This window comes from Gopherus evgoodei, chromosome 12, assembly GCF_007399415.2.
Source record: "Gopherus evgoodei ecotype Sinaloan lineage chromosome 12, rGopEvg1_v1.p, whole genome shotgun sequence".
Classification (NCBI taxonomy): Eukaryota; Metazoa; Chordata; order Testudines; family Testudinidae; genus Gopherus; species Gopherus evgoodei.
In genome coordinates, this window is record NC_044333.1 from 30977471 (window position 1) to 31002367 (window position 24897).

The 24897-nt window shown below is 42.1% G+C and overlaps 1 protein-coding gene across 6 annotated transcripts; it reads left to right on the forward strand.

Moving 5' to 3' along the window:
* Positions 1 to 503: 503 nt before the first annotated feature.
* Positions 504 to 10393, forward strand: NUDT7 (nudix hydrolase 7). 6 transcript variants are annotated; one of them, XM_030581876.1, is made up of 5 exons: positions 504 to 579; positions 3182 to 3247; positions 3840 to 3993; positions 5511 to 5669; positions 8168 to 10393. In XM_030581876.1, the coding sequence occupies exons 1-5, from the start codon at positions 542 to 544 to the stop codon at positions 8549 to 8551; spliced, it is 801 nt and encodes a 266-aa protein (XP_030437736.1). In that variant the 5' UTR covers positions 504 to 541; the 3' UTR covers positions 8552 to 10393. The 6 variants fall into 6 exon arrangements, with proteins under 6 accessions (XP_030437736.1, XP_030437742.1, XP_030437740.1 ...); XM_030581882.1 differs by lacking the exon at positions 5511 to 5669; XM_030581880.1 differs by lacking the exon at positions 3182 to 3247.
* The last annotated feature ends 14504 nt before the right edge of the window (positions 10394 to 24897 follow it).

A 24897-nucleotide genomic window follows, 5' to 3' on the forward strand; every position in this document is an offset into this window, starting at 1 on the left:
CCAAATTGGGACTGTGGCTATAAAATCAGGACATCTGGTCACCCTAACCACCCCAACTTCAAACACATGGGGCTACTGCGCTGGAGTGCCTGGCACTAGCCCATGGGTCGGGGGGTGGGGGCTGAGGCTGGTTAAAAGTGAGGGAGGAAGCTCGCCCCTAAGTTCGGTGTGGCACAACCCCAGGCTCTGATCAGGTTAGGAGCTTCGCCCAAGCCACCAAAGGGTCGAGCGAGCCTCCCAAGCGGAACGATGCTGATCTTGAACCCAGGACCATTCCAAGCTCCGCACACAGGCAGGTGCAGCACGGGATTGAATGGATTTACGTCCCTCCCCCGCTCATGGACTCGTCCTACCGGCCCCGCTCCGCGACTCTAGCCAATAAGAAGCTACGCTTGGCAGCTCTACTCGCTGATTGGGGAAACACAGCTGCCAATCAATTCCGGCGGACGAATTGCGCGGCAAAGGTGGGGAATTGTCCCTCCTCCCGTCCCCCAGCTGTTTTCCCTCAGGACTTACACCGGCCCAGGGGCGTGTGGGGAAGATGGCGGCAGTGAGAGACACTGAGGATGAGCGGGGAAGGTAACAGGCCCCGCCGTTAGGGCGCCGGCTGCCGCACCAGCCCGTAGCGAGGGCGGGGCAGCTGTGGGGCGAGGAGGAGTTTTCCCATCCCCAGCCCCGCGCTGCCTGTGCCTGGGGCGCGGGAGCGCCTGTCACAGCGCGGAGCCTGGCGGCGGAGAGCTTGTCTCGGCGATGTCGTTAAGCGACCTCCTCGCCCGCCCGCGCAGCGCCGCCGGCCCCGGGCTTGGGGGGGTCACACGGAGGTCTGACAGCGATGTACTGAGGTCAGCCTCACTCCCAGAGGCACTTCCCGGGCTTGCCTCGCTGGCACCGAAATCGCGGCTGGCTTGTCCCTCACACTCGGGGTGCGGCCGTTTATGGGGGGCCCTGTTTTCTGATGACCTAAGTAGATTTTTACCAGGATCGCGCGCACCCGCACACACACACGCGCGCCCACACACACACACACACACACACACCCTTGAACTCCAGTACCTCAAGATGTGACCCTCACAATTGATTTCGTGACTCTGATCCCAGTTTCTGGGTGCACGTGCATAGAGGTTTATCCCTGCATACTCCTCCTCTGCGGCACTTGTAACACCAGCCCCTGCCGAGTTAGGGCACTTCAAGCATGTTTCTTTGTGGTGGTAGAGCTCCTTGTATGCCTCCCTCCCCCCGCCCCCATCAGTCGTTTAATGTATTTATCCTCACCCCTGTCAGGTCGGGAAGTGTTATCCCCACTTTACAGCTGGAGATCAGCATTACAGAAAGACTGTGGGTATGTCTACATTGCAAAGACAAACCCACAGCTGGCCTGTGCCAGCTGACTCGGGCACCTGGGACTGGCAGGGTCCTGGAGCTTGGGCTCCAGTCAGAGCCTGGAAGTTTAAAATGTCATTAAACAGCCCCTTAGCCTGATCACTGAGAACCAGAGTCAGCTGGCATGGGCCAGCCACGGATGTCTGATTGCAGCGCAGACATACCCTGGCCTAAAGGTACATCTATGTTGCAGGTAGAAGTGCAATTTCCAGCTCAGGTAGATATACATGCACTAGCTTTGAGCAGGCTAACATGCTAAAAATATCAGTGGACTAGCTGCCTCAGTACAAACCTGTCCAAGACTTAGAGCAGCTAGCTTGTGCCACCACCTGCACTGTCATGGCGACATTGCTACTTTTAGCAAGCTGGTTTATGTACATCTATGCCAGCTGGAAATCACAACTCTCGCTTCAGTGTAGGCATGTAGTGACTTAGAATTATAGGGACTGCAGAGGTCATGTGGTCTTAACCCCCTGCCAAGATGTAGGATTTGTTCTCTAAATCTTATCTAAGACCACATAGAAAGTCTGTGGCAGAGCAGGGACTTGAAGTCCCATTTCCCAATTCCTAGCATCTTAGCCACTGAACTGTCCATGGACCAGGGTTAGTCAGTCAGTTTTTTGTCTATGTCCAAATTTCTTTATCAAGTTATAGTCAAGGTCCAGACTCCAGAGAAGAAAATAATAAACCTATAATGATAAGTAAATAAAAAGACGTGTCCATTCAAAAATGTCTGCCAGTCCCGATTTGACCCACGGTCTGCCCATTGATTACCCCTGGTCTATTGTGTGAACCTTGGTGTAGGGACTCTCTCTCTTCAGGTTAATATCAAAAGTGTACTGAGTCACCAACTTTTTCCATAAGGATAAATATAGTAAATGCCTGTATTGTAGCAGGTCAAAATGTTCACAGAATTTAAGTGAAGCATGTAAATAGAATTTTTTTTTTAAATTCTAAGTAATGTTTTTTGGGGCAATCAGCTTTAAGTGTCATCCTTTCTTAATACAAGGGAGGAGAGTCTAAAGTAAAACCTTGTTACTTAAAATGTATTTGACTAGTTTGAGCAGTCTGGTTTAAATTATTTAAAATACTTCATAGTATACTAATAAAAGTATTGTAATGTATTTTTGTACAAGAGTAGTAAGTTTTTTAGAATACACTGCTCTGCAGTCCTTTGATATTACATATTGACTGAGGCAAGTTTGTGTTTGCGAGTAACTTTATGCTTGCAAGTAAGCCCATTGACTTCTCAGGTGTGTAAAGTTCCTTGTAGGAGTTTTCAGGATTGGGGCTTTCTTTCTTTTGTACTGTGCTTTATAAGACATCTCCCTAGCTGACAATTAACAAAACATAAGCATCATAAATTAGTCATCTTAATTCAAGGTGCATTCTTCATGACTGTCAAGTTGCCTTGAGATTGTATACATTAAGTGCAATAGAATGTGCCCAATCCTGGTTTTGGTATTTATTTCAATGGCAGTCAGGATCAGGGCTATTAACTAATATACCTAACCCTCATGAGGTGGTATTATTCCCATTTTGCATATGGCAAAACTGAAAAAGAGATGTGAAGTACTTGTCCAATGTCAATGACAGAATTGGGAATGGAATCCAATTCTCCTGGCTCCAAGTCTAGTATCCTTTCCACTGAACCATGCTGCCTCCCTCCTAAATGAGACAGAGAGCTTAAGTGACTAGATGAAGATGTCATAGGATAGTTATGGCGGAGCTGGGAAATGAACCCAGCTCCCCCAGGTCCCAGTCCAATAGCCTATTCACAGAACTATTCTGCCTTCTAAAGGGGGCTGTCAGATGTGGCAGAACACAGACTCATCTTCCAGTCATGCACCTTTAAGATTTTTCTTTGGTAACTACTATTTCATTAATTGTGTCGAATATGTTTAGCAATATTGTTTCCATAAACACACTGAGCTGGGTGGAGTCTTATCTTAAATTGAGTCAAAAAAGATTTAATTATATAAGTGCACAATCATATGCAATTTAGAATTATCGGGGGGGATGGGAAGTTAATTCCCACTGTATACACTTTTAAATTAATATCTAAGAGGTTTTTTTAAATGCCATAATATAAAAACACACTATGCCAGTGTTATATTTGCTAATGTTGCTCTGTGTATGTAGCTTGTTTATAATATTATATATCTGGTATAATATGTTAATTCAGTTAATGAGAACTGGTTGCTTATATATGAATAAAAAAATCAGTCCATGTTACTTTGGGAATGATGATGATGATCAGTAGGTTAGATTCAAAGTAATTGCAGGCTTGTATGGGCACAATATTTAGTTATGTTTGCCTGATAATTTTGAAAAACAGGACATAATATTTTTGTGAGCTCTGGTATTTGTAAACCCTAAATGATAATCTTTCCTATATTCCTAAGTAGTAGGATAACCATTCTGTTCAGTTATGGAGCATTTTTGTTTGGTTTTTTTAGCAGAAGTATGAAAGATAAGGCCAAGATCAGTTTAAGAAAATATGATGTTGGAAACAAATTCTCCCATTTGCCACTATCCAAAGCATCTGTTCTTATGCCTCTAATGGTTAAAGATGGAAAGCTGTATTTGCTCTTTACTGTCAGATCAATGAAGGTATGTGAACCATAAGGTCAAAGTCAACTGTATAACATCAAAAGTAAAATGAGAAAGTGTGTTGGAAGATTGTGCTGCGTGAAAAGAAAAAGCAAAGGAAGGAAAGCACTCAGCTGATAGTCACATTTACCCATATTCTTATCCAAGTATTAGTCTCTGTGTACAAATCTTAATTGTTACTGCATGGTTTTAGAGTCTAGTCTTCACACATGTGTGCAACCAAAATATCCATACACACACCTTTATTTGCACTTGTAAACAGGTATTGATCATGTAAACAATGATCACTGATATTTACTTTCCAGATACACAACAATAATGTGGATGTTTCTGTAAAGTCTGATGCCAGTTTCTGGGTCAGAATAAAGGGGACTATTGATCAGTTTCCTACAGAATTTAATAAAAATTTTTTTTACCTGTGCAATAAAGATTTTATCAATTTGATTCCTAAGTTTGTATCTAACATTACTTTCCCAGTCTCTTTCTTCACTTCTAGATGTGAGAGAACAAATCTACTTTTCTCTCCATTTTATGCTAGTGGTGTATCTCTAAAACTATTATTGTTACATATTGTACCTAGGTCTACTGTCCGTACTCTTTGATGAGTAATTTACCTGGCTGCATTTTCTGCTTCTGAGAAATGCAGCATCTCTTGAAAGATGCAATAATAATGTTCCTACTTAAAAATCTTGAGACACTGTAATAACTGCGCGGACACAGTGATGGTAAATGAGCTTTTTAACAAAGGCTATGATTGGTTCATAGAACTCTATTATTAAAGTGAAACTTCAAATAAATATAGAGACATTACTTATTCAGAGGTATTTTTCCACTGTTGATTTTGGTTTTTATAATGAATTCTGTACCTTGCATATTTAATTCTTTTGTTTGACCATGCAAAAGTAACCATTTTAGTGACAGAGAGTTCCAAAGAGCTTGTTCAATATCTCTTACATGAGGGAGAGAAGGCAAAAGGCCTTGAAATGTGGATATAAATATTAAAGGAAAGTATACAATATAAAGCATGTATCAGAGGGGTAGCCGTGTTAGTCTGGATCTGTAAAAGCAGCAAAGAGTCCTGTGGCACCTTATAGACTAACGGAAGTTTTGGAGCATGAGCTTTCGTGGGTGAATGCATCCGACGAAGTGGGTATTCACCCACGAAAGCTCATGCTCCAAAACATCTGTTATCTATAAGGTGCCACAGGACTCTTTGCTGCTAATATAAAGCATGTGATGATAAAAGTAACTCGTTAATATAAAAATACGTCTTTTGTGTGATGCTGAAAGTGAGGGACCTAGATTGGGTAGATATAGACACCATGTTCAGATGTTGAGAGCGCTTCCTCACACAGCTCTGACTGTGCATTTCTCTTCTCTCACCTGTAGAGCTCTTGTTCCAGTTCTCAGCCTTGTTGATTAAAAGAATCTACAATAAGTTGGAGTAATTTTGTGGACACAAGGATTTAAGGTGAAATCGGAAAACTCATGATACTTAATACTCCTTTAATTTCCAGTTGAGAAGATCACCAGGGGAAGTGTGCTTTCCAGGAGGTAAAAGTGAGTCAACAGACAGAGATGAAATAGCCACGGCCCTCCGGGAAGCCAAGGAAGAAGTGGGACTCTATCCAGAGCAGGTGGAAGTCATCTGTAGGCTTGTACCTGGAATTGATAAAGTAAGGTGTACCCGAAAAAACCCAAAACAAATCTGAGTATTAGGAAACAAGCTGAAAATTGCATTTCAGTTCTATAAGCTTATCACTGACATTTCAAACCTGAAGCAATGAGTGACCTTTTACTTTGTAACAGGAATGTAGCCAGTATACTTCCTCTGTTTTGGAGATGTTTTTTGAGGTGTAAATCAGGGTTAAGTTTTCAAGCTTCTAGGCTGTAGCTATATCTCTCATGGGAACCATTTTCACATATTGGAGAAAAGATATAAAGTGCTACATTTTCAAAGCAAGTTTTTTCATATTTTTATTTATAGATAACAATTCTCTTGTATTAATGCTCTGATTTTTGTTTTTGTATTTATATATTAGTCTCCTTACTGTTAGTATTATCCTGCCAGATAAGAAAATGAAAGTAGTATAGGGGTGAGCAAGCTACCCGGCCCACAGGATTGCCTGCCGTGGGCCCCGCACTGCTCTCAGAAGTGGCCAGCATCACGTCCCTGCGGCCCACAGGTGGGGGGGCAGAGGGCTCTGTGCATTGCCCTTGCCTCCAGACACCGTCCCCCGCAGCTCCCATTGACTGGGAACCGGGAACAAAGGCCAATGGGAGTTTCAGGGGAGATATCTGGAGGCGCGGCAAGGGCAGTACACGGTGAGCCCTCCACCCCCAGTCCCACAGAGGCCACAGCGCTTCCTGGAGTGATGCAGGGCTGTGGCCAGAGCAGGCATGCAGGGAGCCTGCCCTGGCCCTGGTATGCGCCGCTGCCACCCCGGAGCTGCTTTAGGTAACGGCGCCAGGCGGGAGTCCGAATCCCACCTGCACCCCAGTTCCCTGCCCTGAGCCCCCTCGTACACCTTGCACCCCAACCCCCTGCCCTGAGCTCCCTGCTGCACCCTGCACCCCTGTGTACCCCAGTCCCTTGCCTTGATCCCTCTGCAACACCCCAACTCCCTGCCCTGAGCCACCTCCTGCAGACCACACCCCTCCTTCACCCCAACCACCTTCCCTGAGCCCCCTCATGCACCCCACACCCTTCCTCTGCCCCAGTCCCTTACCCTGAGCCCCTTCCTGCACACCGCACCCTCCTCCCACAACCCGCACTCCCTCCCGCATCTCAACCGCTGGCCCCGGCCCTGCATACAATTTTCCCACTCAGATGTGGCCCTTGGCCCAAAAAGTTTGCCCACCCCTAAAGCAGTGTCTCCTCGGAGCACAGTGGAAACATGCAGTATCTAATATTTTGAAACTTGAAGTATTCAGGTAAAGGTAGCTTTAAAACACCAAAATTCATAGAAAGGACAAATCTAGCTGTTGTAACAGTTTTCTTAAGTATTATCCTGCTAAGTGAATCATTCAGTATATCATTATTCATTAAAATAATTTGAAATATACATATACATTTGAGTATACAAAAATGTTAACTTTTAATGCTCTCTGTTACAGCACTATCTACTTTTGTAGTGTCTCAGAGCCTGTTTTATTTTGAGAATTCTTAAGGGTGATATAAAATGATGTAATCAATTGGATAAAAATATATTTAATTACTTGATGGGTTTTGGTCTACAAACACCTTTATTTGTCTTATTTGCTCTGTTCCCTTGATATTCAAATACTCTATCCACATTTACATTCGAGTAACTGAGAGCAAATTGTCGTCCTTGTGTTGGGAACAGTGACATTTCCTTGCTGACTCTAAAGGTGATGATGGTTGGCATTCATTGTAACAGTATGTGTCAGCTTTTCATATTTATAATCTATATGAATAAGCTCTTTGTGAATGCTTTATAGTTTATCAGTGACCTCTACTGTATGGAATATCAGACTCTCACAGTGTGTGATTGTTGCCCTGTATTGATAGCAGCGTGCAGAGACTATAAACACTGATGTGTGTCCCAAATAAGCAAGATGCATAAGCACCTGCGTAAATTGAAACACCTAAGTAGTTCCATTGATATCAATGCTAAAAAGTACGTACATGCTTAGGTAGGTAATTGCTGAATTACAGTCTTTGTTTAATCCTGAGCTGATGGTGTCAAATTTGCAGATGAACTGAAGCTCAGCAGTTTCTCTTTGAAGTCTGGTCCTGAAGTTTTTTTGCTGCAGGATGGCTGCGTAAACAAAGACTGTGAATGGCTTACCAACTACAAAAGCAGTTTCTCCTCCCTTGGTTTCACACCTCAACTGCTAGAAGAGGGCCTCATTCTCTCTGATTGAACTAACCTTGTTATCTCTAGCCTGCTTCTTGCTTGCATATATATACGTGCCCCTGGAAATTTCCACTACATGCATCTGACGAAGTGGGTATTCACCCATGAAATCTCATGCTCCAATACGTGTGTTAGTCTGTAAGGTGCCACAGGACTCTTTGCTGCTTTTACAGATCCAGACTAACACGGCTACCGCTCCGATGCTGTAGGTAGATTATTTCTAAAACATTTGAAAAATACAGGACTTTCTTTTTAAGTATTTCAAACAAGTTGATGTTTTTTCTTCCTTTCAGATAGGTTCGTTGGTAACACCAGTTGTAGGATTTATAGAGGACACATTCCAGGCCAGACCTAATCCAGATGAAGTGAGTGATGTGTTTTTGGTGCCACTGGAGTACTTTATCGATCCATTAAAGTACATGACCTTGCCTTATAAAAGAGCGGATGGTGTTGCAAGTCGGCTGCACAGTTTTGTATATGATGACCCTGAGCGTAAAACATCACTTAGGATATGGGGACTCACTGCGCACTTTGCTGTATTTCTTGCTCTTGTAGTTTTTGAAAAGAAACCTACATTTGACATTCAGTATGATCTTGACAACTTAATTTCATCCTCTGAGAAGAATTTCATGGAGGAGTATATGTCGCTATATGAGGGAAAAAGCAGCAAACTATGAGCTGTGGGACTGGCACACAGGTGTAAACAGTTGGTTTAAATTATTTTTCAAGCTTTACTATTTGGTTTTCTGAATCAGAAATTGTCTCGTTTTAATGTCTTCATTGGATTACAAAAAATAAAGTGCTAATAGATTAATCATCCCTAAATAGACAAATTTCTTGTATTTATTTTACATGTATTTAAAGGTTCATTATATTTTTCATGGTCTTTGTGGTAAAGGCATTGAACTGGGACTCAGAAGACTGAGGTTCAGTTTCAGGCGCTGTCATGAATTTCCTCTGTGACCTCAGATAAGTTACTTACCCTCTGTGCGTCAGTTCTGCTCTGTAAAATGTGGAAAAAATTCTTCCCAACCTTTGTCTCTTTGATTTAGAATATAAACAGTTCAGGGCAGTGTGTGTATCTTACTGTTTTGTACAGCACCTAGCATGATAGGGCTCTAATATTGATTGGGGTCCCTGGACACTATTGTAATAAGATGGCAGTGCTTGAATAACTTGTTTTTTTGTTTTAGTTTGTGGATATTGGAGCTTGTGCTCAGAATGACATTCCTCAAAACCTAGCAGTGACACTGAAATATTCTCCACAGTGTTCTCTTCTTCTGGAGAGATCGCCCTCTAGGGTTCAGTCGTTTTTTATCTCTACTGAAATAACCAGTAAAGGTTCCAGGTAGTGCCAGATATAGTGCTGCTGGGTTTTGTGATGTTATAGCCTGTCCACTAGCAACTGCGCCGAGACCATCAGTTCATTTCATGTACGCCAGTAAATAGTTGTCAGATGGCTAAAGCTTTTAAAGGCACTATTAATTTAGGCTGGATTTGAACTTGCAGTTTAGAAGTAAATTTATCAATCTTCAGAGCCAGCTGATTTCCTCCAACATGCAGTGAGAGTTGAGGGCATTTAGAATCAAGCCCCCCTGTTTGCTAGCATAGTACTAGATTTATGCTGAACAACGTCTTCTAATATACTGGGTGAGCATGTGATGTGGACAGCTGGCCTCTCTCCTATACTAGAGTGTTTATTCATGCCCTACTGAACAAAAATTGAGTAAGACTCCAGGTCTCTGCTGTCACGGCTCAGGGCAACTGCACCCGTTTCCCCTTAGTGGTTCAGCAAGGGCATCCGTTCTCAGCTTCCAGCTCCCTAGCCATTGCCTTTCTGATAGAAGGTCTCTACCTTCTGACAGGAGTATTTCTAGACTGCATGGTTCCCTGCCTTCACTGCGTTTCCCAGCCCAGACAGGTTACGCAAGGATGCTTCCTTGCTTTCTTCCCAGCGATGATAACACTGACTGTCTACAGTTATAAATTACCACTCAGCGCTTCCTAGGGAAGCCTACTTTATTTTTAGGGTAAAAAGCATTAAAGAGAAAACATAGAAATAATAAAATAACCATATGCATGCTAATAAATTTACCAGAATTAACCCTAGCCCTAACATGGCTTCTGGTAGGTTCAGTCCTTCCAACTCTACCCTAAGGATTGTGTTCGTCTAGACCATGGGCCCTGTCTATTTACTGGGTCAGGAAGAAGCCCATGAGCCATTTGTCTCTTAGTCCCTGGAGAAACCGGTTTAAATTGGTGTATGCATACCTTTCTGGGGATGGTTTCTTTGGAGATGTTGCAAAAGCTGAGTGAGTTTGTCTAGTCATCCCATGTTCTCCTATTTGCCCTTCCATAGAAGTGTATATAATTCCACAATAACACACACAATCATCGAGTTAGAAGGGACCACAAAGATCATCTGGGCTAACCCCCTGCCAAAATGCACGATGGCTAATCCAGTCTCCTTTTGAAAACCTCCAGCAAAGGAGCTTCCACAACCTCCCAAGGCAGTCTTGTTCCATCATCTTACTGTTCTTACAGTTAGGAAGCTTTCCCCTGAGATTTAAACTAAATCTGCTGTGCTGTAGTTTGAACCCATTGCTTCTTGTCCTGCCCTCTGTGGCAAAAGAGAGAAACTTTAGCCATCTTTTTTGTGGCAGCCTTTCAAGTATCCGAAGATGGTTATCATACTTCCTCCTTAATTGCCTAGTTTCCAAACTAAACATACCCAGTTCCTTTTAAATAGATTTAAATCTGAGTCAGGTTCTCAGGTGTTGCAAACCAGTGTAGCTTCATTTAAGTCAATGGAGCCATGTCTGTTTACAACCATGAGGGTCTGGCCTGTCTTTCTATATCCATCTATCCACAATTTCCAAGGAGTTAAACAAGGTTGCACATTACTCTTACAGTGCTGTAGTATATAAATCATAGTTCAATAGAAAGCACCCTCTCCATGGAGACTTCTCTGTTGAAGGTGAATTTGATAAGAATAAATCATTCTGGTGTGATTAAAGTAGGAGGGCAGTCTGTTTGGTGATGTCTTGAAATATGTTTAATTTAGCTTTGAATCAGAAATCTATCATGTAAATGAAAACTAATGATTGGAGTGGTATCAAAACACATGCAATGTTTGGACACCACCTACATTTTGTTTATAGTTATATTACAGTAGCATTCACAGGCCCCAGTCAGGATCAGAGACCTGTTAGGCTATATGCTGTACAAATACTTATGAAGACACACTCTGGCCCCCAAATCTTATAAACTTAAGAATTCTGGAGAGCTCTGCACATGGGTTACAAAGGCACAAATGTAGTTTTAGGCATGCTATGTTGTACTTGCAGCTACTCAGCCTGCACCCAAATTTTTGTAAACCCTAAATATTTTATTTGCCTATTAAACATTAAAGTTCTTCTCTTTGTTAAGCAGGATAAACAGCTGGCTCACATTTTCTTATTTTCTTGAACTTCCTTGTGATTCCTGATGCTATGTTGCATTTGGCGATCATGCTGGTATACAGAGATGTTTTAGTCACCATGGAGCACTGTCAATCAGATCTACAGCTGATGTAAATCAGCACAGCTCCATTGCTGTCAAGGGTTCTTTCCCTATTTTCTTTTCCCCATCAAAAAAGAGGCACAACAAGTTCCAGTTTCGTTCAAAGCATGAAACCTTCTTTGTTCCAAGGCCTAAGGTATTTCTGTGCCTCTCTGGGAGAATCATCAAATAAATGCCAGCTACTTTAGGAGAAGTGTGACATGGGCTGGATTTGAACCAGTAACCTTCTTATCCCATTGTCCAATCCCCTGAGTTATCCTATCTTCCCTCTTGAAAAATCTTTTTTGAGTATTCTTCTAACATTTAACCTCATTTGTGTGCTTTTTAAAGCAGGAAAAAATATTGAACATTAAATGTTTTCCTTTTAATAAAAAAAAGAAAGATGCATACCCCTAACTGGAGGTATGCCACTCTTACTCCCTGTGCATGCTCTCTGTGTTAGTCTTACATGGTGAAGCACTGGGATCCGGATTCAAAAAGCAATCCTATTCAAAACAAAAGCATATAAGCATGTGCTTAAAATTAAGCACTGCTTAAGTCCCATTGAAGCCATTGGCACTGAAGCACACCTGCTTTCCTGAGTCAGGAACTAGATAGGTACTCTGTAGCATCATAAAGTTTTTCCCTGTCTCATAAACCACAAAGTAGATGTGCTTCCAGATCTAACAGGAGTGAAATTCATCTTAGTGCAGCTGTTCTGCCCAAGGTCCTGTGCACCAAGGGAGGCCCACTTAGACCCCATGTTAAAATTTAAATAAGGTATTCAGCAGAATGTGGGCCTTCTGCACTGGCATACGTTTCACAGAGAGGAAGCTCCTGCTTCCAAGAAGTTAATAGCAAAACTAATAGGAAGAGACCCCTTGGATCTAAAGTGTTCTAAGTCTCTTTTGATGGTACAGTCCAGTGCAGTCTATAGATGAGCTAGTAACATCCCAATATATAACGAGTTTGTTTGACCTTTCATTTCTGTCTTTTTATGTGCCCAACTCTTCTTGGATCTGTTTGCTATTGTTAAGTCTATAACAGTAATTTTTTTGACAGATAAATGTACAGTAGCTGAAATTTGGAAAACATGAAAATGGACGTTCTGAATTCAATAAAAGGCCATTTGTGACAAGTGATAGCAGAGTGAATGTTGTCTCACTTCTTTGTGGCACTTAACCCTCCCCCTGGAGTATCCATAACAGCTTTCTGCTTAGTAATTTTCCTTTTTTTTCTTTTTTGTCCATCCTTTCTCCTCAGTATTTTGACTTTTATGGAGAAATATTACATTCACTGTGTGAAGCTTGCTGTCAACTAAGGCTTTTTTCTAGCTGTGACCTAAACATCAATTCAGCTCCACTCTCCAAAGGTTCATAATCCCCAAAGTAATAGACGCAGCCACATACTCAGTACTGTAGGTTGCTGTGTATGTATTCTCCAATACATACCTAATAGTCCAGGCCAAATTTTCAGCCAGCCTCAAGCTAGCTTTTATATTTGAGTGTGCGAGATCTGCACAAACACCAAATTTCATATGGCAGAAGGCACAAGTTGTACAGTTGTCTCATTTTAACACTCATACCCCTAAGGGTGCACATGTGTTAGATTTCTGAGGGCAGACTAGTAAGTGCATTAATTTGCACCCACCTTGTGTGTCTGATATCCTGGGACTAACACGGCTACACCAACACTTCTAACAACAATGGAAGATACTTAATTTGCCAGTGTAATTTACTATTATTTATTAAACTAGCGCCCAGAGGCCCATGCTGAGATAGGATCCCATTCTACTTGGCAGTGTACAAACACATAGAGAAAATCTGGGCTGAAAAGAGCTTACAGTCTAAATGGAAAAGAAGACAAAATGTGGGAGAAGTGAAGTATTAGTCTCATTTCTCAGATGGGAAATTGAGAGAGAGAGAGAGAGAGAGAGAGAGAGAGGTTGAATGGCTTGCCCAAGGCAATGCAGGAAGCCTCTGGCAGAACTACAAATTAAACCCAGATTTTTTGACTCATAGTTCAGTGTATTAACCACAATGTCCTTCTTTCCTTAAAGGGGCAAACTTAGAGGCCACTCATGACAGGGACCTATAAATCCATAGTTTGTATGTTTAAAAAAAATTCAGACAATGATTAAAGAAGAGTCAAGAGTCAAATCCTCCTGCAAACCAAAAGGCATTGAGTCTGTTAAGCAACTGGATCCCTTCTGATGGTTCCCGGATTTTGCGTGAGTTCCAGGATCTGCAGAATCCAATTACAAGATTGAGGGCCTTTGACCTTGCTTACAGGCTTCATGATCAGGCACCACTACATTAGCATTATTTAAAATCATATTGTGAATGCCTTATTCATCCTGGTGAGCAGTTATTTAAAGTCCACAAGAACTGTTGGGACTTTCTGAAAATCAGGCCACTTATTTAGGTGCCAAAGTTGAGTTTAAGAGTCTAAACTCTTGTTTTTAAAAAAAATCTTGGCATTGTGTGTATCTGATCCTGATCCTGCTCTCACTGAAGTTTGGCTGTTGACTTCAGTGGAAAGAGGGGCAGGGCCTGTATTTGTATACACATAAAACTATTGGAGGAAAACATTTTCCTAGGATGAGTCCTAGTACTACATGTCAGATAATTTTTACAGGCATATTAGAATCCCTTGAACTAAAAATGGTTATAATGGAAAAGAAGATGCCATCTTAGCTGTAGTAATGCAAATGGTGTTAAAATAATGCTGATATTCCTTTCTTTGGTGTGAAGCAATAGGCCATGCTTGCATTTCCCACTAACTACCCACTAGTGCAAAGTATAGTCCATTCACTCTGCACTAGCAGCAGGAAGAGGATGCTGACAGTTTGCCCACTCCTCTTTGCTAAGGCAAAACTCCCATTGAAGTTAATAGGACAGTCGGGGAAGCAATCAGGAAGATGAAAATAACCTGAACTGGGTTTCAATGCCTCCAAAGATGAACTCTGGCTAGGGCCCCGTTAATGATGTCAGGGGAAATAGACTCAAGTTTGCTCACAGTGGGCAACATTGTATGGTACATCAGTATCCCTGCTGCCCAAAGCAAAATGTGCAGATTCCTGTGCACAGCTATTCAGAGCTCTTGGGCTAAGGTGGAGATGATGCACAGGACTGGGTCTGCTACTGCACACAGCTATGTTTGTTTAGTTAATTGAGTTGTCATGACAACTGCTTCACTAAACTGCTACAGTGTATAGGTTGCCATTGGCATCTGATGAATACAAGCAAATCTTAATATTTTCTAGCAAGTCAGCAAAGTCTGAAAGAGATGCTGTACAGTTGCACGAGATCGAGATGCTATTTTTAAAGGTACATCACTAAGAACTCAATGCTGCACATATTTGGGTGCAAGGTTTCAGAGTGGTAGCCGTGTTAGTCTGTAGCAAAAACAACGAGGAGTCCTTGTGGCACCTTAGAGACTCACATTTATTTGGGCATAAGCTTTCGTGGGCTAAAACCCACTTCAACAGATGTATGGAGTGAAAAATACAGTAAGCAGTATATATATGAAAAGATGGCAGTTGCCTGACCATGTGGCGGGGAGGTAAGCGCTAACAAGGCCAATTCAATTAAGGTGCAAGTGACCTATTCTCAAAAGTTGATTACTCTTGGTGCTAATAAGGCCAATGCAGTCAAGATGGACATCGCCCATTTCCAAGAGTTGACAAGAAGATATGAGTATCAGCAGAGGGAAAACTATTTTTTGTCGTGACCCATCCATTTCCACTCTTTATTCAGGCCTAATTTGATGGTATCCAGTTTGCAAATTACTTCCAGTTCTGCAGTTTCTTGTTAAGGTCTGTTTTTGAAGTTTTTTGATGAAGGATTGCCACTTTTAAGTCTGTTATTGAGTGTCCAGGGAGATTGTAACATTCAAAAACTAGTAGGAGAGCACTTCAGTTCTTGATGTTTGATTTGTGTCCATTTATTCTTCTGCCTAGAGACTGTCCGGTTTGGCCAATGTACATGGCAGAGGGGCATTGCTGGCACGTGATGGCATATATCACATTGGTAGATGTGCAGGTGAACAAGCCCCGATGGTGTGACTGATGTGGTTAAGTCCTATGATGATGTCCCTTGAATAGATATGTGGACAGAGTTGGCAACAGGGTTTGTTGCTGGGATTGGTTCCTGGGTTAGGGTTTTTGTTGTGTAGTGTGTAGTTGCTGGTGAGTATTTGCTTCAGGTTGGGGAGCTGTCTGTAAGTGAGGACTAGCCTGTCTCCCAAGGTCTGTGAGAGTGAGGGATCGTCCTTATGGATAGGTTGTAGATCCTTGATGATGCGCTGGAGAGGTTTTATTTGGGGGCTGTATGTGACAGCTAGTGGCATTCTGTTAATTTCTTTGTTGGGCCTGTCCTGTAGTAGGTGACTTCTGGGTACTCTTCTGGCTCTGTCAATCTATTTCTTCACTTCACCAGGGGGATATTGTAGTTTTAAGAACGCTTGATAGAGATCCTGTAGGCGTTTGTCTGAGGGATTGGAGCAAATGTGGTTGCATCTTAGAGCTTGGCTGTAGACAATGGATCATGTGATGTGGTCTGGATGAAAGCTGGAGGCATGTAGGTATATAGTGGTCAGCAGGTTTCCGGTATAGGGTGGTGATTATGTGACCATCACTTATTTGCACTGTAGTGTCCAGGAAGTGGATCTCTTATATGGACTAGTCCAGGCTCAGGTTGATGGTGGGGTGGAAATTGTTGAAATCCTGGTGGAATTCAAGGGCCTCCTTCCCATGGGTCCAGATGATGATGATGTCATCAATGTAGTGCAAGTAGAGTAGGGACGCTAGGGGACAAGAGCTGAGGAAGCGTTGTTCTAAGTCAGGGATAGGCAACCTCTGGCACACGTGCCGAAAGCGGCACGTGAGCTGATTTTCAGGGGCCCTCACACTGTGCGGGTCCTGGCCACCGGTCCGGGGAGCTCTGCATTTTAATTTAATTTTAAATGAAGCTTCTTAAACATTTTAAAAACCTTATTTACTTTATATAAAACATTAGTTTAGTTATATACTATAGACTTAAAGAAAGACCTTCCAAAAATGTTAAAATGTGTGACTGGCACACAAAACCTTAAATTAGAGTGAATAAATGAAGACTCAGCACACCACTTCTGAAAGGTTGCCGACCCCTGTTCTAAGTCATCCATAAAAATGTTGGCATACTGTGGGGCCATGCAGGTACCCACAGCAGTGCGGCTGACTTGAAGGTATAAATTTTCCCCAAATCTACTCAAAGTAATGGTTTGCGGGATCAGGCTGAATTCACCTAAAACATTATCAGAACAGGGGCTTGATCCTGCTCCCAGTAAATGAATGGAGCTTGTGTTTACATAGCACAATGGGAGCAGGAATTATAGGATATTTACAGTGTTAAGAAAGAGAAGCTTGAAAAAATAAAGATCAGTGGTACACTTCCTGCATAATAGACTAGTACCAAAGGCAAAATGCCTTGAGAATGTGAGCTGTTAAATAAATAAAGTTGGTATAAAGTTTGCAATGCAAGTGTTTGACAGGCCAGAACTTTTTACTTTGTCACGTTAAATAGGACATTTCACCTCTGTCTGTGTTCAGTGAATATCAAGACTAAAAGCTCTGACTCTTAAAGAAGCTGATTTCTCATCTTTAGGCATGTTCCAATTTCTACTATATTTCACCTCAGGCTCCAGGCTAGTCTGGCTCTTCCATTTCATCCAGGAGAGTTGGCATTTCATCTTGTAGCCCATGAAATACAAAACACTTGAGCAGAGATGTTCTTAACAAGAAGATAAGCTAGTAATGAATCTTAAAAGATTGATGTGCTTATACAGACATCTGAGTATATAATATGAATGACTGCTCAATGTTATATGTACTGTAGCCTGAAGAAGATAAAGATGCCTTTAAATTTATGATGCAAAGAATAAAATCTCATAATTGTTCACATTAAATGAATATTGTTTCATTTTTTAAAGGGCACTAGGAATTATAGCGATAACACTTCCCATTGAATACAATGCAACTTATATATCATTGTCTTGGCACAAGTGAACATGTATCCATATCTTGTCATTTGCATTCTTTGTAAAGCTCAGTCTCAATTGTGAATATCTACATTTCAAGTCCATAGCTAGAAAGCTTGAAAAATTGGTGATGAGGCCACTGCTTTGTTAAGGCTATGAAGGGAAACAGCACTCCTTGTTGACTAAAGACTGGGAGTCAGGATTCACAGGTTCCATTTCAAGCTCGGCCACTTGAAGTCCAGCTCCACAGGTACTTTCTGTCTGGCAGTATTTGAGAGCAAGTGCAGAGGACAGTGGGTCTGCCATAATGCATATTCTACAGTTCTTTCCCATCTGCTCCCTGGAGGGGTGCATGCTAGGCTTACAGAAGCTGCAGTCATTCAGTAGAGTACCTGTCATGGTATAATCCCCCACTCTGAACCTTAGCGTCCAAAAGATGGGGTACCAGCATGAATTCCCCTAAGCTCAATTACCAGCTTAGTACTTGTAGCGCTGCCACCAGCCAGGAATTCCAGTGCCTGGTACACTCTGGTCCCCCCAAAACCTTGCCCGGGGACCCCCAAGACCCAGTCCCTGTGGATCTTAACATAAGGAAAGTAAACCCTTTCCCTCACCGTTGCTTCTCCCAGACTTCCCCTCCCTGGGTTACCCTGGAAGATCACTGTGATTCAAACTCCATGAATTTAAAAACAGAGAGGAAAATTCACCTTCCCCCCCTCCTTCTCTCTCCCCCTCCCAGACTCTCCCTGAGAGAGAAAGTAATCCTAACACAGAGAGAAAATAACCTCTCTCCCCCTTCCCTCCTTTCTCCCCACCAATTCCCTGGTGAATCCAGACCCCATCCCCTGGGGTCTCACACCAGAAAAAAAAACCAATCAGGTTCTTAAACAAGAAAAGCTTTTAATTAAAGAAAGAAAAAACAGTAAAAATTATCTTTGTAAATTAAAAATGGAATAGGTACAGGGTATTTCAGCTATAGACACTGGGAATACCCTCCCAGCCTAAGTATACAAGTACAAATTAAAATTCTTTCAGCAAAATACAAATTTGAACTCCTTCCAGCCAAATACACATTTGCAAATAAAGAAAACAAACATAACCTAACTCACCTTGTCTACCTAGTACTCACTATTCTGAACTTATAAGAGCCTGTATCGGAGAGAAACCTGGTTGCACACCTGGTCCCTCTGAGCCCCCAGAGTGAACAACAACCAAATTCTAACAGCACACACAAAAACTTCCCTCCCTCAAGATCTGAAAGTATCCTGTCCCCTGATTGGTCCTCTGGAGTCCAGAGAACTCCTATTAACTCCTACTATCTGTTTATGACAGTACCCCTCACAGAATTGCTCTGCCCTGGAGAGAGAATTCCTCTTCTCCCCATTCCTCTGACAAAGAACCCCAGCTGAGATACTCAAACTGGGAACTGGGGACTCAATGTGGACCTTAATCTCTCTGTGCCTCAGCTTGCTCATAAATAAGATAGATGTGGCAATACTGTGTTGTGAAGATTATTTAATTATTCTGTGTAAAGCATCAAGAGATCCTTGGCTGGGAAGAAGTGGCAGGCACAAAGTTATTATTACTTATTGTTATTGGAAATCATCTCTCTTTCTCATTAAGTTTTGTTATTCCATTTCTAGTGTCATCCACTAGCAATATGGGCTGTGATTGATGTGACTTTCCTTCAGAACTTTTGCTCAATTCTTTGAGGCTACTTAGGGTATTTCTTGACTGCAGCCGGGAGTGAAATTCTGAGCACAAGTAGATAGACTTGCACTAGCTCAGGGATCGGCAACCTTTCAGAAGTGGTGGGCCGAGTCTTCATTTATTCATTCTAATTTAAGGTTTCGCGTGCTGGTAATACATTTTAACATTTTTAGAAGGTCTCTTTCTATAAGTCTATAATATAGAACTAAACTATTGTTATATGTGAAGTAAATAAGGTTTTTTAAATGTTTAAGAAGTTTCATTTTAAATTAAATTAAAATTCAGAGCCCCCCGGACTGGTGGCCAGGACCCAGGCAGTGTGAGTGCCACTGAAAATCAGCTCATGTGCCACCTTCGGCACCCGTGCCATAGGTTGCCTACCCCTGCACTAGCTCAACCTGAGCTGGAGCACTAAAAACAGCAGTGTTGATGTTATGGCACTGGCAGCAGCTCAGGTTAGCCACCCAAGTCCAAGCCCACCCAACCTTCTGCATCCAAGCTTGGGTGGCTAGCCTGAGTCACTGCCTGCACTGTAACATTCACATTGCTATTTTAGCACACTAACTCAAGCTGAGCCATCACAAGTCCGTCTGCCCGGACTGCAAATCACACCTCCTAGCTGTAGCGTTGACATTGCCTTGCAGATTTTGACAGTTGACTCATTTTTTCACGGTCTGTTCTCATCACATAATGCATCCATTGCCTGACCATTCAGGAGTCCTGGTAACAGCTGCTCTGTTCAGTTATTAATATATAGCTTTTGAAGTCTCCTGCAGAGACTGGCTGTAGTTACTAAACTTTCTTTGATACAGTCTGCACCTGGGGCAGCACTCAAGAAAGCATTGTTCAGTTTCTCTGATTGTTCTCAGCTGCATTACCTTGGCGATCTGAACTTTCATCCTGCTATTTAGGTCTCTGTATGCCGTACAAGAGCTTCTCATTTGGCTATAAAGACCTACCTTTTCAAAAGTCACTAGTGATTGTTCTCTGAGTGCTTGTCTACTAGATTCCACTTTGGTGCATATGTCCCCCATACGTATGAGATTGGATTCTTTTGACCAGCAGTGTCTGTTGGAGCTGTGCTGCACCTACATGCCCTCATGCCTCTAAGGTCCACGGATGCACCCAAGGACATAAAGGGTAGGGCAAGCCCATGCACCAGTCAGTTCATCCTTACTGCCCATGGCAGTGAGATGGAACTCCTGCAGTGTCACTTCACTGTGCACTATGCATTTTTTCTTATGGTAGTTAATAATATTATATTATTATACATTCATTGGCATTTACAAACAAACAAAAACAAAAATCACCTTTTTCTATCCGATCTCCAAGTATTGGGATCTAGATACTAGCTGAAACAAAGTCCCCTGAGTTCACAACTTGCTGCGCTTGTGACATGGCTATCCTGCTTAATGATGGGCAGTCAAGGTGCCTTTTTTGCCTTGGAGAGGGGCACATCCCTCATCAGTGCTCAATCTGTTGCTCCTTCTCCAAGAGGACGCAGAAAGTGAGAGAGGCCCATCAAACTTTGTCTCAAAGAAAGCCTCAGAACCTGATGCCACCTCACCTGCGGCTCAACTCCAAGGCAAAAAAAGGCACCTTTGACTGGGCTAGTTTACCCTCTCAGATGCCTAATCAAGTTAGACAAAGACCTCATCAGGCTGCTGTTTCCCCTCATGATCTTCAGGCAAAAGGTTCATTGTCCAAATAGAGTCCTTCTGACACCTCAGCATAGACTAGTAACTGGGTACCCAAGGTACTGCCTGAAGCCATAGTCCACATTGCCCCTAGTACAGACATCTTAGTACTGATATAAACACACTCAGTGCTGACAACTCCAGTGCTGATGGCTCCAGCCCCTATGGTGCAGAAGCTTTTGGCAGTGACTTTCTCAGCAATGAGGATGTCCTCAGTACTGAATGATCTTGCAGTGGCACACACCTTTGCTTTCCTCTTCTGCCATTAGATGACCTTTTACTTCAGTATCTCTCACTAATACCATTATGACACCAGTGAGCTCTTTGGCTCAGGTTGTATGTGAGATTCAAGATTGACCTAGGACACCAGATGGTAGATCCCTCTTTGGAGAAAGAATATGCATTTTCTTCCTTTCCTTCTGAGCATAGTAGGGAGCCTAGAAAATGGTGGGGTGAATTGTCCATCTCTGCCTCAGGGAGCAGCTTGCCTTGTCTCTCTCTGTGATTGGGTTCTTGTGTGATATTCTTCTGAATTCTAAGAAATAAGGTACTGTTACATTGCAACCTTCTAACATGAGTACTTTGTTTTTATCTGACTTCTCTGTGTATGCTGTGAACATTAGACTCTAATGCCATCTCAGTGATTGTCTGACATTTACTTGGCTAGTACAGATGTCAACATGCCTTAGTAACTAAATCCATCATCTCTTCAACACACCTAAGCCCTAAAGACAGCGAGGCAGAAAAGGTGACACTCAGTCTTCTTTCAGCGTGCAGCATGCATTGCTGTCAGCAAACTAGCTCCATTTCTGACAAAGTCAGTTTTCAATTACCTTTCTGTATGGTGAAATATAGCTAGAGATGCAATGTATAAAAGACATAAACATCCAAAATGTGTACTGGCAATCCACAGAAGTATCATAAACAGGAAGAGGGCATATAGTAATAATACAAGCTTCCACGTGATTCCTTGCCAATGTGTTAACCATAGCCTGAAGGGGTCACCTTTGTGTATAGAATAGTTCATAATCATTCAGTTCTAGTTCACGTCAATTAACTTACCCATCTGCTGAAACCACTAAAAAGGAGGCCAGTTTTAGAAGTGATGTATGCACCTGTCCACTCTGTCATAAACTGAACCTACCAACTTGTTTGTCATCAAACTCTGACAGCTTTTGGTTTTACTAGCCTGGCAAGAGCTAACCCAGCAGCAGAAAGGTTTAAAAAAACTCCATAGCAAGTTCTCAGAGCAATCCAACCCCGAAAACAAAAATCCTTCTTATCTCCTATCGAGATGTAAAGAAGAGTGCACCGGCATCCACCGGCATCCGCTACTGTAGCAAAACCAATGATACATGTCTGAGTTGTGAAGCAGCAACCTACAGTAGAGCTCAGGCAAACACATTATTTAAAGATTGCAGGAAAGATTGTCCCCCTGCTATCCTGACTTCCGTTCACCGGTGGGGTGTAAGGGCTGTAAAGGCAACACAAATACCCATGGCTCTGTATGGAATATATGAGACACTTTATGATATCATTGATACCATTATTGTAAAATTGCAAGGAATCTTACCAGATATGCCATGTAAGGTGTCCGTGAAAATGTTATGATTTGCAAAGTATGATCATCTTGTTTTTTTGTTTGTATCACCTTTGTATATCGTGTTATAGATATGTAGGTTATATCTGTATATCCAAACTTGTGCTGTGTTTCTGGGTGACACCTCCAGACAGATTGGCATCAGCACTTGGCCTGCTTGATGGCCCATCCAGGGACATCAGTTGTACAGTGAACCCATTGAAAGGAGCCAAGGACTATACCTTATGACTCAGCAAGGCATGCAGAGGCCTGCCTATGGAGATAACTCTAAGACTTTTCAATGCTATGTGCTGGGAAGCTTTTATCTGAAACAAAGGAAGTATCAGATACGTGGCAAAAGGACTATAAAGGGCAGATGCATCATCTCCATCTTGTCTTCAATCCTGCTTCTTGTCTTCAATCCTGCTTCTTACCTCTGGACCAACTTCTCTACAAACTGAAGCTCTGAACAAAGAACTGAATGATCCATCTAAGCTCCAGAAGGATTTTCAAGCTAGCAAACTAACCAATATTGCTAAGATCCTGATATATGGACTTTGAAGTCTTTGTATGTATGTTACTGCTTTACCATTTAGCAACTCTCTTCTTGTTCTTTCTTTATAATAAACCTTTAATTTTAGGCACCAAAGGATGGGCTGGCAGCATGGCATTTTGGGTAAGATCCAACCTACTATTAACTGGCAATGTGTCTGGCCCTTTGGAATCAGAAGAACATTTTGTATAGTGAGCAGAGTTTTAAAATAGCTTCTCACTGTACTTGACCTAGATGCTAATTGGGAACCAGAGAACTGGAATGCAATAAGGGGGCTGTGTAATTTCTTTTTTTGCTTCTTGATAACCAGCATGGTGGTGATCAGAAGCATAGTTTGTGACTGGTGGGGAAGTTTAACTTCAGTGTTATCCACCAGTCTTGGGCAGGGCCAGCTCCAGCATTAATAAATATACAGCACTGAATGTGATTGCTGGCTTATAAACCTAATACAAGCCAATGCTGGTGATATTATTCAGTAGAGTGTATCCATCTAATGACTGGATATCCTGAACAAACTTACTCTCGTTAGCTATTGAATTCTTATACTTGTGAGGATTTAATGTGTCTGTACTTTACTAATAAAGCTTATTTTTCCACAAGCCTTTCTATAGCAAGATGCTCTGGCTTCATAATTTTTGAGACTGAGTTGATCTAAAATGTCAAGTGGGATTATTCATTTAATCCTTTTTTTTTTCATGCTAAGTGGATACAGACAAAAATTGGTATACATTCCAGGCATCAAAGGTCACACTGTTTTTCTGCAGGAGACTTAATTTTCACTGCTGTCTTTTTCTTCGACTACAGAGTACCTAAAAGAACAAGATATGAAAGACCTCCAACAATCTTTGGAATACAAAGAAGTAGTTAAAACATAGCACCTAGATAGCACCATGTACGTGTTCATAGTACAGTTGTTAAGGTTCCTTCCTCACTCTGAACTTTAGGGTACAAATGTGGGGACCTGCATGGACACTTCTAAACTTAATTACTAGCTTAGATCTGGTACACTGCCACCATTCAGAATTTTAGTGTCTGAGGCACTTTCTGTTCCCCCAAAACTTTCCGCTCCCTGGGTTGCCTTGAGAGGCTTTTTCACCAAGTCCCTGGTGAACACAGATCCAAACCCCTTGGATCTTAAAACAGGGAGAAATTAACCATCCCCCTTCCTTCCCCTCCCACCAATCCCTGGTGAGTCCAGATCCAGTCCCCTTGGATCTTAAAACAAGGAAAAATCAATCAGGTTCTTAAAAAGAAAGCTTTTAATTAAAGAAAGAAAAGTAAAAATCATCTCTGTAAAATCAGGATGGAAAATACTTTACAGGGTAATCAGATTCATACAGCCCAGAGGAACCCCCTCTAGCCTTAGCTTCAAAGTTACAGCAAACAGAGGTAAAATCCTCTCAGCAAAAAGGAACATTTACAAGTTGAGAAAACACAAATAAGACTAACACATCTTAACTGGTTATTACTTACAAGTTTGAAACATGAGAGACTGATTCAGAAAGATTTGGAGAGCCTGGATTGACGTCTGGTCCCTCTTAGTCCCAAGAGCGAACAACACCCAAGAACAAAGAGCACAAACAAAAGACTTTCCTCCACCAAGATTTGAAAGTATCTTGTCCTCTTATTGGTCCTCTGGTCAGGTGTCAGCCAGGTTTACTGAGCTTCTTAACCCTTTACAGGTAAAAGAGGCATTAACCTTTAACTATCTGTTTATGACAACAGTATAAACACTAATTTTCATATCATACCTGTGTGGCATCATTTATCCCCATTGTACAGAGGCGGAAAAAGAGGCACAAAGAGATGAAGGGATTAGGCCCAGACAATGCAGTGACTATCGCAAAGCCAGGATGCTCAAGGGTTTCAACAAAATTTCACCATGCTGGGCCTGAAAAGACATAGTATTGCTAATTTAGCCAATTT